At 44.4% G+C, this 16,635-nt stretch overlaps 1 protein-coding gene across 1 annotated transcript; it reads right to left on the bottom strand.

Moving 5' to 3' along the window:
• Positions 1–679: 679 nt before the first annotated feature.
• C1QL3 (complement C1q like 3) lies at positions 680–7,416 on the bottom strand. The gene is made up of 2 exons (XM_066316753.1): positions 6,799–7,416; positions 680–2,264 (listed from the first exon to the last, which is right to left on the bottom strand). The coding sequence occupies exons 1-2, from the start codon at positions 7,384–7,386 to the stop codon at positions 2,085–2,087; spliced, it is 768 nt and encodes a 255-aa protein (XP_066172850.1). The 5' UTR covers positions 7,387–7,416; the 3' UTR covers positions 680–2,084.
• Between the last annotated feature and the right edge of the window lie 9,219 nt (positions 7,417–16,635).

The following is a 16,635-nucleotide window of genomic DNA, read 5'->3' as shown; positions in this document are numbered from 1 at the left end:
GAGTAACCACTGCAATGTACAGATATAGGCTGGCACTTTGTCATAAGGTAAAAGCATTCACCATCTGGTGAGATAATACACAAGCAGCTGGCAGCACAATGTCCCCTTGTAAACCCTGGATGAGTTTGCCTGGCGATCCTCTCAGTCAGCCTGGGCTCACTTGGCATTTGTTTTGAATTGGACGACTCAGAGCAGAAGGAATAACACGTTCTGTTTAACAAAAGGTTCACTCGTTCAAGTGAGATTTTTAGAGATGCGTAAAATCTCTATCAGACTTCTGCTGAGTAGCCAACACTGGAGAGCTTCTTTGTCCAAGTGGCAGACACCTGGGAAATTTTAGTGCAGATAAATCTAAGTTTGCACCCTTATTACATTAGACAAGGTTGCTTGTGACAGAGTGTATGAAATAGCAATGCTAGGAATAGCCTCTATTACTCTTTACTGATTTATAGAAATTTTATCTTGATTTTGCCAAAAGGTTAAAAATAAATAACAAACTGTGCTAAAGAAATTTAATAATCTTGCTGAAATTTAGGCTTAGAATGAAATCTCCAAGTTTTAACCTGAGAGAAATAGCCTCCCAAAACCAAAGTAAATAATAAATCCATTTTCTAAATAAAAAAATTCTATGGACATTACTGCTATGACTGATTTTAAAACATTTTTATAACTATCTGTGTTTAGTTTAATTCTCCAAGCCATTAATCCTCTATATGGATTAAGCTTCTTTGAGACTTTATATATCTATATCTATATGAATGAGAAAAATAGGTTTTAATACACACTTTTTTTGCATGTAAATATCTCTGCTTCTTTCTTTGCATATGTGTTATTTTTGGTAATATGCTTCTCTGTGTCCATCTCGTAGGCACACCTTACCACAAACTGGTACTAGCTTCCATGGAAAAGGTCTGTGTGACAGCATTTTCTCATGTGTCAGATCTTCCACCCCTCCTTTGTTGGAAAAATCTCACAAACCTCAGTGAGACAAGACACCTAAGACAATTAAGGTTTTGACCCATTATATTCCTATGAAATTCTAGTGGAACATCTGCTGTATATTAATCCGTAACTACTTTATTAAAAACAGAACCCAGGTACAGGCTAAGTGCTAAAAGGCTAATGAAGACTAATTGCTGCAAAGAAAACACTCTGCCTTAGTCTGATGGTGTGGATGCCAGACTTTCTAAATATTTACACAACTAACCATCAAGAATGGGCCTGTAATAATTGTCTAAATATATATTTACATGTATACAAATTAAAAGCCAAATCCCTTTTCCACTAATAGCAATGAGAGTTTTGCCATTTGCTTTGGTGGAATCCAGGATATGGTCTAATAGAATAGTTTGTCAAGTGTTAAATTTTCCAGGGAAAAATAGTGTTTCTTCTACCTTTCTTTTTCTTTTAGAAGACAGCTAAGGGAAAGACAAAATTTAAATAACTCCAGTGGATTGATTTTATGTTAAAAGTCTAATGTAAACCTACAAAGCAGGATCATTGAGTTAAGGCTTGAAGCTTATTAGTTTCTAGTTTTAAGTGGGAGGGTAAGAAAAGTAGAAGGCAAACAATTTTTTTGCAGAGAGAAAGTATATTTTGATTACCTCTTCCTTTTATTGTAATATCATTCCTCACCACACTATGAGTGGACCCCAAGCATCGTTAGCAGGTAAGTCACAAGAATCAAAGCTGAAGTATGGATAAAGCAGCAAGATCATAACACATCAAAGTATCATACACACTGAAGAAATAACTCAGCTTCCTTAGGTGGGCTTTTCTTCCCTATAAAAATTTGATCTATGTAGAACTTTATTCACATGGACACTAACAATGAGGAAGTATTTGCTTTGGCGGAAGTGGATCGCACATCTGTTTAACTTGGTTTGTGGTTTTTTAACGTAAGGTTTCTCTGTGTTGTACAGATGTGAATCAGGTAGCATTCGACTTTTTTCCCCCGCTGCCGAGGTGTTCAGTGGTCACTCTCTGCTGGGGTGCTCGTTTCATTGGCTTTTGCCACACAAATCCATCGCTTAGAAGAGCAGGCTTCATTTCTCGACTGGTTTGGTGGGTCTTTTTACTCATTATCAGTCAGCATAAATAATAAATCCAGAAAATGTGCTGTATTTGTTGTTGTTTCCTCCATGTGCTTTTCCTCCATCTAATTTAATGTAAACTTCATCTCCTGGCTCCAAGTGAAGAACCACGCTGTTACTGGCATAGTCGTAGTTCTGATCAGCATCCTGAGCAATGGCACTAGCTCGAACCTACATAAAATACAGAATGACTGGTTAGGAAAACGCAGGTAATTTTTCCTGCCTGGTGCAATTAAAGCATATCCTCAAAGTTTTATTCAACATGCATCAGTTGCTACTTTAAACATCTGGCAATGTATACTGTAGTTTATTCCTACAGCTACTGTTTATTTTCTCCTACTGTATTTCTGAAACTAAAGCAATAACATTCTCCTTTCTCAGTCATCCGATGAATGCACAACTGCCTGATCTTCTGTAGATGTCTGGAGCCTTTTTAAAAATATGTGTAAGAATAGCTGGAGTTGGGAGAACTGGTTCTGATAGTGTGCCAGTTTTACATTGGTGTAACTTTTGTATCAGTGGGACAAGTGATTGACACTGGTGAGGATCCACAGGGAGGCTCACAGGGAGCTCTCAAGATGGACTTTTTCCAGAGGCAGTTTATTGTCATACTAAGCAATGGGATCATGCTGCAAAAAATAATACAAGAAGTACATCCCCCCACACACACACATGCACACAAGTCGTCTGGGTTTGGAAGAACAGCTATTACCACATTTCAGTGAGCAAACATTTCATTTCACTGTGTTTTAAGAGATGCACTTTTGAAAAATCACGGGCAAGTCACTATTTGCTGTAGGAGTTTTTTGGAAATTAGAAGTCATTGAGGGCTTTTCATTTGCAACTTTCCCTTAAACATACTTTCTTCCCATTTCTCCCTTGGTATTCCACTACTGATGAAATTTGGCATTTCTTGCAAACTAGAAGTAATCTGTAATTTCAAGATATATGCTGGTTTCCAGCAATGAACAGCCTGTGCCACTGTAAGTCTCCAAATCATTTATATATAATTTGACTCTGTTTGGTAAAATATTTAAACAGGGTTGTATGTGATTTATTTCAGTGTAACACGTCATCTGCTTGTTGCTTGTCTTTGTTCTAGCATAGTTACAGAGCAGTAAATGATTTAGTGGCATTGCAAATCTGAACTAAGTAATAATGCATGACTTGGCGTACTATACGTGGGATTTTTTCTGCTCTGAACTGAAAAAATAGGCTATAAGTCACAATTTTCCATGGATTCCTTTCAAAGTTTACATGATAAATTTCCAAATTAAATTTTCATGTGATATGATTTCACATTAATATTGAAATGTTAAAAAGGAGGGGGTTCTTTTACCATGCAGGATCTTATGGCATTATGCGGCTTAGAAATCACAGTAGGTGGAAATTCTTTATGCATCCTGTAAGAACAGTGGGAAAGGCTGCAAAGGCTTGCAGAGCTGTGACAGGCTGCAAATTTAAACTGATACATGGCATGATGAAAAAACCCGACTATTTCAGAGCTTCTTGATCCTGACTTGCCTGGTATTGTTTACAGAGGTGATCTATTTTGCTAGTTTTCTAAGCAATAATTATTCTAAGTACTGGATGTTTCCTTTGGAATAGTGACTGGCAGGGCAAAGGTGAAGGCTCCGGGCCATTAACCCTCGAAAGACCTTCCAGAGAAAATAATGGACTGAGATGGTTGCTGGCAGTGGAAACAGAAATGGCAAACGGGGAGGAGTGAAAAGGCTACTAACAAGGTAGAAAAACTTTCACAGAGAACTAGTATCTTGCATAATGGTGAGAACAATGGTTTAAAGGACTTTTCAAATTCCCATTTACTTCTTAATGAAATGCTAGTTTGTGGATTTGTGTAAAATCTTGTGGATGATAAGGGAGAATTCAAATTACTTCAGTGACTATCCTAAGGGAGCCAGCATGTAGACCCTGGCTAGAACAGCAATGGATAGATCATTTTTTAAGATTCTATGTGATTCACATTGGCTGGAAAAAAAAAATTCTGGATATTGAAAGTCTAGAAACCAAAATGCAGATCTTACTGCCCTGTATGTAGCAGCAAAGGTGCTGTATGCTATTCTTAGTAGGTTTACCTTCTTGCTTGGTTAGCCAGAGCAATTTCTTTTTAAAGCCTAGGAGAACAGTCTCAGATGAATTCTCCGTGAGTGTACTGCTGCAAGAGGGTAAATGTATCTCAAAATTAAAGCATTATGAGACAATACATTTCACAAGTTCCATGTAAGTTCTTTCATGAAGCTACACTCTCAGTCTGCACACACATACCTAAGCTGTATGCACTTTCCTGTTCAAGCTTGATAACCATTAAAGCAGACAATGTGGTAACACTGGAGACCTTGAGTTCCATCTATGTATTGCTTAAGAATGTTTTTTGTTTTTGTTTTTGTTTTTTTCTGTAAGTCATACAGTTTTCAGTGTTTCAGCTATTTTCATTGTTAGAGAACACTGGATTTATAATGGTGCCTTTGTCACTCCATTTAACTACTTACTTCCAAAATTTCTGAGCTTCCTCACATAAATATACATTAAGGCTGTCACATCAGCATTTAGTGGTTTAGGTATAAATCATAATCATTGAGGCATTAAAACTGTGGGTTGATTAAAAACCATTTATATGCAGGTATTTACCTAAATATCTTGTATATACAAGTATATACAAATTTATACATGGAAGCCCTCTTTGAGTGCGTCTTTTTCTTTCTTCTTTGAATAACTGAGTTTAATTTGTCTCATGTCTGGCACTGGAAGTACCTATATTTGGAAATGGTTAGACCTCAGGTGCAATTGAATATTTCTAATGGGATGTTTCTTTAAAACTACTGCTACCCATTTATTTTTCAGGGTTTGGGGAAAAAACACACTCTACAACATTATAAATAGGGGTAAAAATAGATCAATTCTTTAATTGTAAGTAAAATTGTATTCCTGCAGTGAACAATATTGCTTTTGTAGGAAGATATCGAAATGAATAAATTAGGAGGTACTTTGTTTTACTAGTCCTGGTTTATCTGCTGAGACAGTATTTATGGTAGACATTTTCTAATTTAATTAGTTGTCGCTGATGTCCTCATTATTCTGTTTTCACAGTCCTTCTGAGGAGCCATAAACAAAAGGTTAAGTGGCATATCAGGTTAATTTACTGGCCGCCGCCGCTCCCGTGTGCGCTGAGCACAAAGGGCCGCCAGCCCGCCGCGCTCGGCGGGGGAGGAGACGCGCAAACGAACGGGTTTTTCCGCGGCCGCCAGGCACGGCGGGGACGCGGGGTCCGGCGTTCAGTCCTGGGGACACGGCGGGGAGCCGATCCATCCGCCAGCCTACCCCGCCGGAGGGCGAACATCCCACGGAGAGCGGCGGCGCCGGCTCCGGGCTCCCCGAGCGGCCAGCCCGCCCTGCAGCCCCGGTGCGCCGGGAAGGCTCGGGCGCTCAGGGACCTGTTGAGCCGCCGGTGAGCCGCGGGTCCCTCGCCCTCCTGCCGCTCGGGGGGCCGGGGTACCGGCGAGAGCACCGCGGAGCTCCGGGGACACGGGAGCGTTTGGGCACCTCACGGTGTCCCTGGGCACCCAAAGCCTGGAGGGATGGCGCTGCCTCTAAGCGCCGTAGGAATTAGTACCAGCATAACCGTGTTTGTTAACAACGCACGGAAGAGGAGCAAAATTGCGAAGGACGGCTCCCCGGGGGCAATGTAACAGGCACAGCCCCTGCGAGCCCAGTGGCTATATTTATCCTAATTAAAAGGGATGATTCCTCTATATTTCAGACGGCAGCATCGTAAGGCCTTTAATTATTTCCGATGTTTTCATCCTGCCCAGGAGATGCCGACAGACTCAGGTCCTGCCCGGGCTCTCCGGACGGACGGCCGCTGTGCCTCCTGGCACGGTTCGTCTGCCGGCGCCGGCCCGGCAAGGGTTCAAGCCGCCCGTCTGCGGGCGCCGAGCACGCCCTGTTACCGGCTCTCCCGATAAGGAGAAGAAGCCTCGCTCCCCTCCGGGGGTTGAGCGTGTCAAACCCGGCGCTCCGTTGCGTGGGAGCCCCGTCCCGTGCCGTGGCTGCGTTCCTCCCATCCACCTCACCCTTTCTCCACACAGCACCACCCTCTCCTGAGCTCACCCACGGCTCCTGGCTCCCTGTCTTGCCAGGGACTCTCCCCTCCCCGAGGGCGCGCCGAGCTCTGCTTGCCCGTGCGGGGGCAGCGCTGTTGTACGCCCGCTGCCGTCCCGGCAGAGCTGCGGGCAGAGCGCTCCGCGGCCGGGGCGGCGGCCAGGGCGGGCCGGGAGCGGCTCTGCTCGGACAGCGGGCTGGGAGCGGCACCTGCGGCGCGGCTCTCCAAGAGAGCATTCACCCAGCGGCCCTGGCGGCCTCGGCACTGCGGAGCACCCGGACCCTCGGGAGCCTTCGGGCACCTGAGGCGGAGCGGGGCGGCGCTCCCGCAGGTTCCCCGCCAGCTGCAGAGAGGCGGCAGCCGGTCCCCCTAGCCCCCTTCGCGCCGCCCGGGCTCGGGCTCCGCTCTCCCGGCACGCACCCGCGCCGCCTCCAGCGGCCGCCCGGCTCCCCCTCCCCGCCCGCTTCCCGCCCTTCCCGCGCCGCTCCGCCCGCTGCCCGCACAGCGCCCGCTCCCACGGGAAACCCCCTCTACCCGGGCGCCTGCTGCCCTCCTGTCCCCGGCTGCCCCCGGCGCGGCGCCCACCTGGTTGTTCTTGCAAAGGTCGGCCCACATGCTGGTGCCGTCGCCGCCCCGCATGAGCACATGGTAGGTGAAGAAGTAGATGCCGGGAATGGAGCAGGTGAACTTGCCGGTAGTGGGGTCGTAGTGGTTGCCGAGGTTGGTGACCACGTCGTCGAACTTGAGCACCTCGTAGCCCTCGTGCTGCCGCTTGAGGCCGGCGTAGAAGGCGATTTTGGGGACGGTGCTGTAAGTGGCGGCGCTGATTGCCCCCGCCGCGTTGAGCCCCGGCGCCCCGGGGGGGCCCGGCAGGCCCTGCCGCCCCGGCTCGCCCTTCTCACCCGGCGGCCCCACCGGGCCGGGCGGCCCCGGCTCCCCCGGCGGGCCGCGCGGCCCCGCTTTGCCCGGCCGGCCGGCCTCCCCCTTGGGCCCCTGGATGAAGGTGGGCAGGGACTGCATGAGCCCGCGGTCGGGCGTGGCCGCCGTGCTGGGCGCCTTGGTGCCGCCGTAGGGGTCGCAGACCATGCGGCAGGTGCCCAGCATCTCGTAGTGCGCCGAGGTGCCGGCCGAGCTGACCAGCACCGGGATGAGGATGACCAGCAGCAGCACCATCACCACCCCCAGCGCGCCGGCCGCGATCAGCCGCCGCCTGCTGCCCACCAGCCGGCTCAGCGCAGGGCGATCCTCTTGTCTGCTTTTGGACAAAATCTTGATGGTTGGCGGGGTTCCTCCTCAGAGCCGAAAAAACGCCGAGCCCGCGCGAGCTCGGCTCCCCTGGGGCTCGGCCGCCCTCCCGAGGTCCGCCGGTGTTGCGGGGGCTCCCGCGGGTCGCGGCGCTCCGCTGCGGCCGCTGCAGCCGCTGGGCGGGCGAGGGAGCGGAGCGGAGCGGGAGAGGGAGAGCTGCCGCCGCGCCCCGGCCGCCCGCACTTTTATGCTCCCGCTGGCGATCGACTTTTTTTTTTTTGCAGGCTGTGCCAGTCCGAGTCAACTTTCCCTGGAACTTGCCTTTCCTCTCGCGATCGCCCCGCTCGCCTCCTCGCTCTCTCTCTCCCTCCCTCTCTCTCTCTTTTCGCAGAGACGACAGTCCTCAGCGGGGACGCGCCTCCCGGCCGTCCCGGTGCCCGCCGCCCAGTGCCCGCGCCGCCGCGCCGGAGCCGGAGCCGGAGCCGAAGGGAGAGCGGGATCCTGCCCGGGTGCCACCTGCCAGGAGAGGAGGAGGCTGACGAGCGCGCTGGAGCAATTTATAGGCACCCAAAAGCGCAGGGGAAAGGGGAGCTGCTTTGGCATCTCATTCCAGCATCTGCTCTGCTCTTCCCACTCACAGAGAGTTTGGCATTACTCTGGCAGTGTGGGAAATATATATTTTTTTTTCCCTTTCTCCCTCCCCCACCCCTCCCGCAAACGGATGAACAGCGAAATCGTGAGCCTCACTCACTAGCTGCATCTTGCGATGACAGCTCTTTCTGAAGCAGACCGAAAGGAAGAGATGTGCTTTGCAGCCTCTGGGTACCCTTCAGGTCACCGATCGAGAATTAAAAGGTCAATCCACCTCCTGCTTTAACGCTTCCCTGAGCCCACTTTGCCGTGTTTGTGTTTTCTGGGAAATAGCGCTTTAAATGCAGGGATGTTTTACCAATTGTCCAAGTAAAAGTTATTTGAAAATATACCTCCCACAATAATAAAGAGATTAATGTATCTGGCAATTTCGGATCTCCCTCGTCGTGCCAATTGCAACCATAAAGGCAGAGAAGGAAATAGTTTTCCTGTGAATTAAAATTGACATTCTCATCACCGGCTACAGTGTTTCCCGGTGTTGAAGTCACCTACTGCTCTGCTTGCAAACTGACACTGAGGGAAAGTGTTCCCTTTTGTTTAGAAGCCAAAGAAAAGCCCGGGGTATATGCAAATCGACAGATGCCTAAGACCTGAGAAAAAGATGTCTTTGGCTTAGCTCAGGGGGAGCAAAGCATTTTGTTAAATCCTGTAGTTTTGTTTTCTTGTATTGGGTTTTTTGTTTGTTTGTTTTGTTTGGGGGTTTGTTTGTTTGTTTGTTGGGGGTTTTGTTCGCTTTTAAATTTTTTTTTCTTTTTTTTTTTTTTTTTTTTGTGGGTTTTTGTTTGGCTGAGGTTTTTTTGGTTTTGTTTTTGGTTTTTTGTGCATGAAAGGCTTCTCCTCCTCCAAGGTCTGGTGGGCACCTCTGTGACTGGGTGGGAAGGTGAATGTGCAATATTAGTGGCATTGTTGCAGAGAAAATATTAAAGAACTTGTCCTGCCTACAGATATACAAGGTACACAAAGAGCTGTTTAAATAAACAAACGGAATTGATTCCTAAATCATACTTCTGTATTCAGGAGCAATGGACGTCAATCAAACCTGGGTGACATTTGCCTGTCAATATAGGGATGATGGCTGGAAAGAGTGTGACTTATTACAGCAAGGCGAGAATCAGAAATGAGCAACAGCGGCAAATAGGACAACAACCAAATAATGGCATCTCCAGTGATGATCAGAGGGCTGTGATCTTGTCTTGGATTTTATTAGCACGAATCTGCTCTCCCCTCACCGTTCTCCTTTATTTCTTTTCTATTCTGCAACACAATAAGGTCAAACAAGCAGGCAGTGGGAAACAAAGATTCATTGATTCTTCCTTTAAAGCAGAAATGTCAGCAGCTCCTTTTGCTCTTTCCTGAGAGACTCAAAGGCATCGAGTGTGTCCATGCCGTGCAGAGATGGACCAGTCCATCTCCTTATCTCCTCAGAAAACTGTCGACAAAGCTTCCATTCATGCACTTGTAAATATTCCTCTCTCTCCTTTTTAAAAAAGTTTTTTCTTTTCTTTTTTCTAGTGTTCTGTCTTAAAAAAATTCCTTATCTGGCACTGACACAAGCTAGCCAGTTCCCTTAGCTAAGGGCTTCCCCTCAAGACCCAGGAAGGCAGTCAAACACACTTGGAGGATTATGTTCATATCTCATTGCTCTCTTCACCCCATGGGAAAGGGCTTTCAGCAATGTTTGTTCTTCTGGGCAAGAAAAACTGAAAAGATGTGCCAGAAGTGACTGCTCTTTCTCAGCCTGTAGCTGGGCCCTCGAGGTGCTGTATTTTAGTCATCCCTAAGCCAGCTGGTTTTTGTGACATCAGGGTGTGCATAAACCTTCATTGCAATGGCTGTGTTACACGCTAGGCAAAGAACAGATCTCATTCTCAAATAAACACAAACCTGTTGTGATCTGTGAAACCATTGTGGTGACTTTTTGGCATCAAGCACACCCTGTTTCTTACTCCAGCTATGATAAGCCTGATTCTTGAAGTGAGGTCCTACCACACCAGCCATTTTTTCTTTAATAATTTTATCCTCCCTCATATTGCCTGGGATGCTCATTCACTCTGAATTGTTGCAGACCTTCTCCCAAAGAAGACAGACACAAAAATCAAAGCCAGAGTAACCAGAACAGAGAGATCAGGGCAAATACTGGGTTGTCAGCAGAGCTTGTATGTTAGCTTGGAACATAACCTAGGACCTTGGATTTAGTTACCAGATTAATCTTAGTTTCAAAGGAAAAATCATGTGTTCTTGGAAAACTAAGAATGGGAAACCAAAGTGCTCAGAAGTTAGACACCAGAGATCTCAGTAGCCTGGTGCAAATTAAAAAGAAGAGTAGAAAACTCTTTTTACTGTGGGATCTTTGTTGTCTTGAAACGGGGTGTCAAAACATTGATTTGCTGTAATTAAGGCTTGTTAGCACTTAGGTTATAATCTCCTCATGCTAAAGGCTGACAGTCCAGATTGACAGTCCATTCTTAGTATAACCATTAAACCTACATGAGCTGCTGCTAGTCTTAATGTGCTACATTTATTTGTATTTTTGAAGCCCTCTTGCTGGCTGGCTCCAGCCTTTCAGCTTGTTTGCTTCTTTTCCCGTTCTCTGGGCCCTTGTGCATTCAGACTCGCAGTTGGTGTTCGAGCTGTATCCCCTGCAGCTTCTGCCATTTGCAACAACCTTGTCACAGCCTCTACTGACTAATTAGTTAATATTCATACAGACACTTAAAGACACACTGCACAACATGCATGTCCATTTTACACATGGGCTGTTGCCTCCACGCTAACACAGGGAAAAACTAAAGAAAACCATTTACAAATTCATCCACTGGCACACAGGGCAACACGTTCTGCAGGCACCAAGCACAAAATGGCTCCTCATGCCTGTGCTGCTAAATTCAAAGTTAGCCCAGGAAAAATATTCTGTGAAAAAGGGGAACCCTTTACCAACTACGGTAGACAGGAGTAACATAGAAAAGGGCGTATGTCTAGCAAATGAGTGTGCCAATGCTGTGCCAAGCTCTATACCGCTTTTGCTCACTCCTATCTGCATCTGGTTTGTTCTGAATTATATTTTTAATATCTTTTATTATTACTTTAGAGAAGTGTTCCAAATTTCACTCTGATCAAAAATGAAGGCTTTGCTATGCTGTACTGTTATAAACACTGGTTTAATTATGTATGTAAAGGTTAGCATTTCAGCCTGGATACCAGTGATATGGTCAAGGAAAAAAAAGACATGCACTCATTCCAACAGTAATTAGGTTCAGTGTTGTAAAATATAAAGAGGGAAAAATATTCTTATCAGCATAGATGGCTCAAAGGTAGCACGATGACAGACATGGCAGTGACGTATTGCTATCCCAAACCATCCTTGGTATCCTGTTCTTTTTTCCTTACTTTGGTAAAATCAGCACTGGCATTTGTGTCACATAGCAGGTCCTGGAGAGGACCATGGCCTGCACCAGTTTTGGTAGGAGCTTGATCAGGCAGCTTTAACTAAACTGTCACAGAACTCATTTTGTTCAGGATGACTGCAGACCAAATATGTTTATAGAGCTGCAAGATGCCCACTGTATTCCTTGAGAAAAATTAGGGTTTTCATGCCCATGGAAAGAAAATCAGCTTTAGTGTGTAAAAGAAAAAAATGGTTTTGCTGTTTTTTTGAAATTTTAATCTGTTCTTTGGAACATAGGAAGTCCTTTCCCAGGCTATACTCCACCACTATGGGATTTAAGCCATCTTTATGTGTGATTGGAAATTACTTTAGATTAAGTTTTATTGTAATTAATAAAGCCCTTTGAAGATCAGTCTCTGAATGCAAAGGCAGGAAAATGACCCAAAGCAAATGTGTCCAGCCTTGAAAGGGTTACATCCACTTTTCAAATCCAAATTAGGAAGGAATTTGAGGAGGGCTGTCGCTAAAGTGACAGGGCTCAACAAGGAGAATTTGCAAATAAATTTGACATATTTCTTCCTTTTTAGTTTTTAATCTGAAAAGATCAGTCAAATATGACTGGTTACTGGGGGGAGGGAAGGGGCGAGAGCAGAATTGAAGTGGAAAGATTGGAACCAAAATCATGCATGTCATGTTTTGACTGGTGAATTACCGCAGATATAAAAATGTAACTGTGTATGTAAAAATAAGCCTTAAACACATAGAGAGCTAAAGATTACACATTCAACTGACAAAGTTTAAGGATATAAAATAATCATATATGACACTAGATAATTGACAACATAAATAGCAGTAATTAAGCATAAAAGATGCTCATAATTGTTAGTGCCCCTGTTTATTCAAAATAAAGCACTAGTTGCAAGCAAAAAAAAAAAAAAAAAAAAAAAAAAAAAAGTTATTTTAGGTTTCTTTTCTCCCATTCACCTTCAAGCCTATTGGTCTGTGTCTTCTCTCTATTCCACCCCTCTGAAATTATGATCTGAGGTGGTGAATATAAGGTTGTAGTGCTGCTTGGAAAGCATATTTTCAGTCAACCTTGGGACTGTTTTTGATTATGATGCAAGTACCCCTCCAACCACAGTGTGGCCTGAGCCATTCATGACTCTTGCCCTGGTGATGCTACAGAACTGCCAGAGCTGTGTCAGATTCATGGTCTCTGGGTAAAGCTGTACCTACTGACATCCTCTTTCTTACCAGTCCCCTTTTCCAGCTGGCAGGTCCACACTTTGCTTTGCACAAGGAGCTGGGATTTGGACAGTTTCTGGAGAGGGTTTAAGAGCCATGGTGCTATAGAGGGCTATTTGAGCATATGCTTGCACCAACCAATAAATGCTTCCTGCATAAATAGACTCAGTTTGTCCGTAAGTGCACTGCATTTCAGGAACTGGATTTCCAGCATGAAGGCTTTTCACACAGCACTTCTACCAGCTTTTCTCACAGGAGCCTGGACATCCAGTGTCCCTACAGACCACGATAGCATCTGCTTGCAACAGGGTCCAGCTCACAGCCTAGGTCAGGTGTACTTGCTGAAAACACCGTTTTTCTCTATATACCCCACTTTTCCCTTCCTGTAGGATGTGTATTTTAACTCATCACTCTCTTTTAATGAAATGTTGTCTTCTGCCACCACCTATGTAACTGCAATGGTGTTGGCAGCATTTTCCATGTAGGCTTTCTGCCTGATCCATTCTCTTCCTTTTAACTCCCTTCTAGTCAAAATCCATAGAAGATAACCTGTCAGAAGGACGCACTCAGAAGAACTCACAGTGTTCATTAATAAAGCTCAAAATATAGAGGTAGTCATAAATGCTATTTAATCAAGGAGTATTGATAATAATGAAGGCTACAGGGTCGGCATTCTTATGAGGACGTAAATAGTAAATAGAAAGGGGTGGAAGATAAATGCCTTTAACATGGGAGTAAGATTAAACAACCACTTTGTCCCTGCTTAAAACTATACCAATAAGCAAAGGCATATATCATGTTGCACTTCTATTAAAAATTATGTCAGTAGTTAGAGTCAATCAGGAGGAGATTTCCAGATGATTTGCCCATGAGAACGATTTTGGTTACCTTTGAAATGATTATTAGACTGCCAATGCCATTAAAGAGAGATGTTAGGGGAAAAAAGCAAGAGCAGAGACAAGCTTTTCTAAACTGTCATCTGTGATTTTCCCTTCCTCCTCCAAACCTGAAAGACTCCCTTTCCATTGTTCTACCAACCCAGAAATCTTCTGGCATTTCATACTGGAGTCCTTTATATTCATCAGGAGGTTGATGGATGGGCAATAAGAATGGATAGATGGGAGTGGAAAACTCAAAATTAAAATCCCCAGAGTGGCAAGATGCCCAAGAGATTTATTTTTTCTTCTGTCATCCCCTCAACTGAATTTCTTTTTGTGCCTGATTATTGATTTCTGGAACAGTTAATGGTGTAATTTACTTTGCAAGTTGAAATTACTCGTGATCATTCATTTTTCTTCCTATCTGTTCATTAGCTAAAGCAGGAGACCATTTGATCCCAAACAATCTTCCCCACAACAAAATAACAGACAGTGGACTTTGGTGTGATGCTGCAAGATGCTGAGCTTTTGATTATTATGGTAGGCAACTGTGTTTGGAGTTTTATGAAAGTTGGCTATGCATTGTTAAAAAAGGCATGTTGCAATATTATTCTGTAGGCCAAATCCATCACAAATTAGGAATAACTCCACTGATGCAAGTTGTAAAACTGAGATGTTAACTAGCACATGTGAGATCAGAATTGGGTCTGCTATTTGCATCAAATTCCTGGAATCCTATTCCAATTCTGTTCACTCAGTTTGCTAAAATCAGTTCTTTGCAACAGAGTTGCAAATCCCAGGGAGATACAATGGGCGCTCTCTTTGCCAAGAGGGACTGATTATGCCTGCACAATGAGGAGGGGACCAGGACATTCCTCATGGCATTGTAGAGATACAAGCCTTGCAGAGAAACCATTGTGTATTTTTTTTCCAGCATAATGTATTGCCAATGTCATTATTAATAAGCTATCCTGTCTGGATGTAACTTTGGGTTTGGTATTTGTTATTTTCTGTTATGTTATTTGGGCATTTAACAATAATAACAAGTAAAGTATGCAGATCAAAGGCAAAAATAGAAGTATTTACCCCCTCCTGAGATATGCATGTGTTCCTATGCATTTCATACATTTTCAGCTAGACTGTTTGTGTTCTTTATATGTAGCATTGAAACTCTAGCGTGCAGAATTACTCCACAAATCCAAAATGTCTCAAGTGAGAAATGGAACATGACTGGGTAGAGAGCATGTCTGCCATCTGGGATGGAGATTTTCTGATCTCCAGGAAGTGAGAATTTCAGCTAGAACGTTGCTTTCATGCACTGAGACATTACACATATGTTTTCAATATAGAGAGACACACATATGTCCATGCACGTGTATGAACACCAGTGTAAAGTAGAAATGTGCATGTTTATGCAAAATCAGAACAGAACAAAAAACCCCTATGACTCTCACAATTCAGGAACCTGCTATTTTGTGTTTTATTGTTTAAATGTAATCCAAAAGAGTATGATAATATTAGCAACATCCTATGAAAATATTCTAGATCACCGGCATGCATTACTCTACTGAGCTAATTGATGGAGTGCCAAATGCTGTTTGCACTTCACTCATGAGTGACTCTGTTGGCCTGGAAGGAGCCCTTGCTCCTTGTGCTGCCACAGAGTGAAGCTCACTGAACTTACATTGGAGTTTCACTGCTATTTGTGAGAATGGAATTTACCCTGGAATCTCATGTTTCATTAACTTTATATCACTAATGCCAGTCTTTCAGTATCTTAAAGAGGCAAGAATCTTTTATGGATTTTAATGCCTGGGAGAGAGAATGAAATGAATTTTCACGAGTGTCCTGATAAATGCCACTTCTCCCTGCAATGCTGGAAGGGATCAGAAAAGGATATCTGAGCAGAGAGCAGTGCCTCGGAGCAGAGTAAGACTGTTGTGAACCTGGGTTACAAAGGAAATGCCATTTCTGGAGAGCAGCATTTCCTGCCATAATGTTGCAGTGATAATATGTTGAGAAAAACATCTTTAGGTATTATTTTGAGAATTAATTTTAAACCAGGCAAAATGCAACAAAGGGAATGTGTCTGCAGGAGGAATCTTTGTATTTAGGCACAAGGAGCAATCTGCAGCAAAGGTGAATGACGGCAACTTCAAGGCAGCTTTGAGCAAGTTCTTCAGACAACTTGTCTGGTGAGTGCTTCTCCAACATTTGTCTCCCACCAGGTAGGAATATTAACGACTATAAACACAAACCAAATTTGTCCTGCCAACTTTGTGGCTTGGGTTCCTTTATTCAGGAAGTATGGCAAGTGGGAAGAAATATACTGTTGTGCTGCCAAGCATCGACACCGTGGGATTCAGACACCAGAGAGACTGAGCTTAAAGACTTTGAGTCAGTTTCATTTTTATGTATTTAATCATCTCCTTGGGTTTTATATCCCAAAATCTTTCTTTACACTGGGTAGGCATTTAACATATAGCTTTTATTATGTTTCTGTTATTAATTATATCCCTATCACACCTCCCCTCTCAATCTATTACAGCTTTTTCATTTTAAAGTGCTAATAAAACAGCTAGTCTGAAGCTAGCAAGTGGGTATCTCAGTGGCAGCATCACACCTGGGCTTGCCTTTCTCTTGGTGTGTTCACTGGACAGGTGAAAATATGGCTTGGTTTTCTATTTTCCAGTCAAAATAAACTGCTTCACCTCTGTGATTTCAGCATGTCATATTGGAATAATCTTCTTCATCTGGGCAGTTTCCTTCATCTGTGCAACTTCAGAGGAGGGGCACAAAGGATAAACTGAGCTGCCCTTGCTGTTACCTTCACAGGGTTCTCTTTCACTTGTACAGAGGTGAGATCTCAGTGCAGAGGATGCTGCTGCCAGAGGACTGCAAGGGGATGGCAAATGCAAAACCATCCCCAGAACTCAAGTCACTTGGAAGATTCATGTGCCTCCACTCTGGACAATCACACCAGCTGTGTTCCTGTTTATACATGTGTTAGTGCCGGGT

Source organism: Sylvia atricapilla, chromosome 1, assembly GCF_009819655.1.
Source record: "Sylvia atricapilla isolate bSylAtr1 chromosome 1, bSylAtr1.pri, whole genome shotgun sequence".
In the NCBI taxonomy this organism is placed as follows: domain Eukaryota; kingdom Metazoa; phylum Chordata; class Aves; order Passeriformes; family Sylviidae; genus Sylvia; species Sylvia atricapilla.
This window is presented reverse-complemented; position numbering and strand designations above follow the sequence as displayed.

What these genes read in the sequence shown, in the direction of transcription:
- C1QL3 (XM_066316753.1), bottom strand. Translation starts at nt 7,386, where the DNA reads ATGGTGCTGCTGCTGGTCATCCTCATCCCGGTGCTGGTCAGCTCGGCC. An exon ending in ACCTTTGCAAGAACAACCAG is followed by an intron (nt 2,265 to 6,798) that starts GTGGGCGCCGCG and finishes TATTTTATGTAG; the next exon opens with GTTCGAGCTAGTGCCATTGC.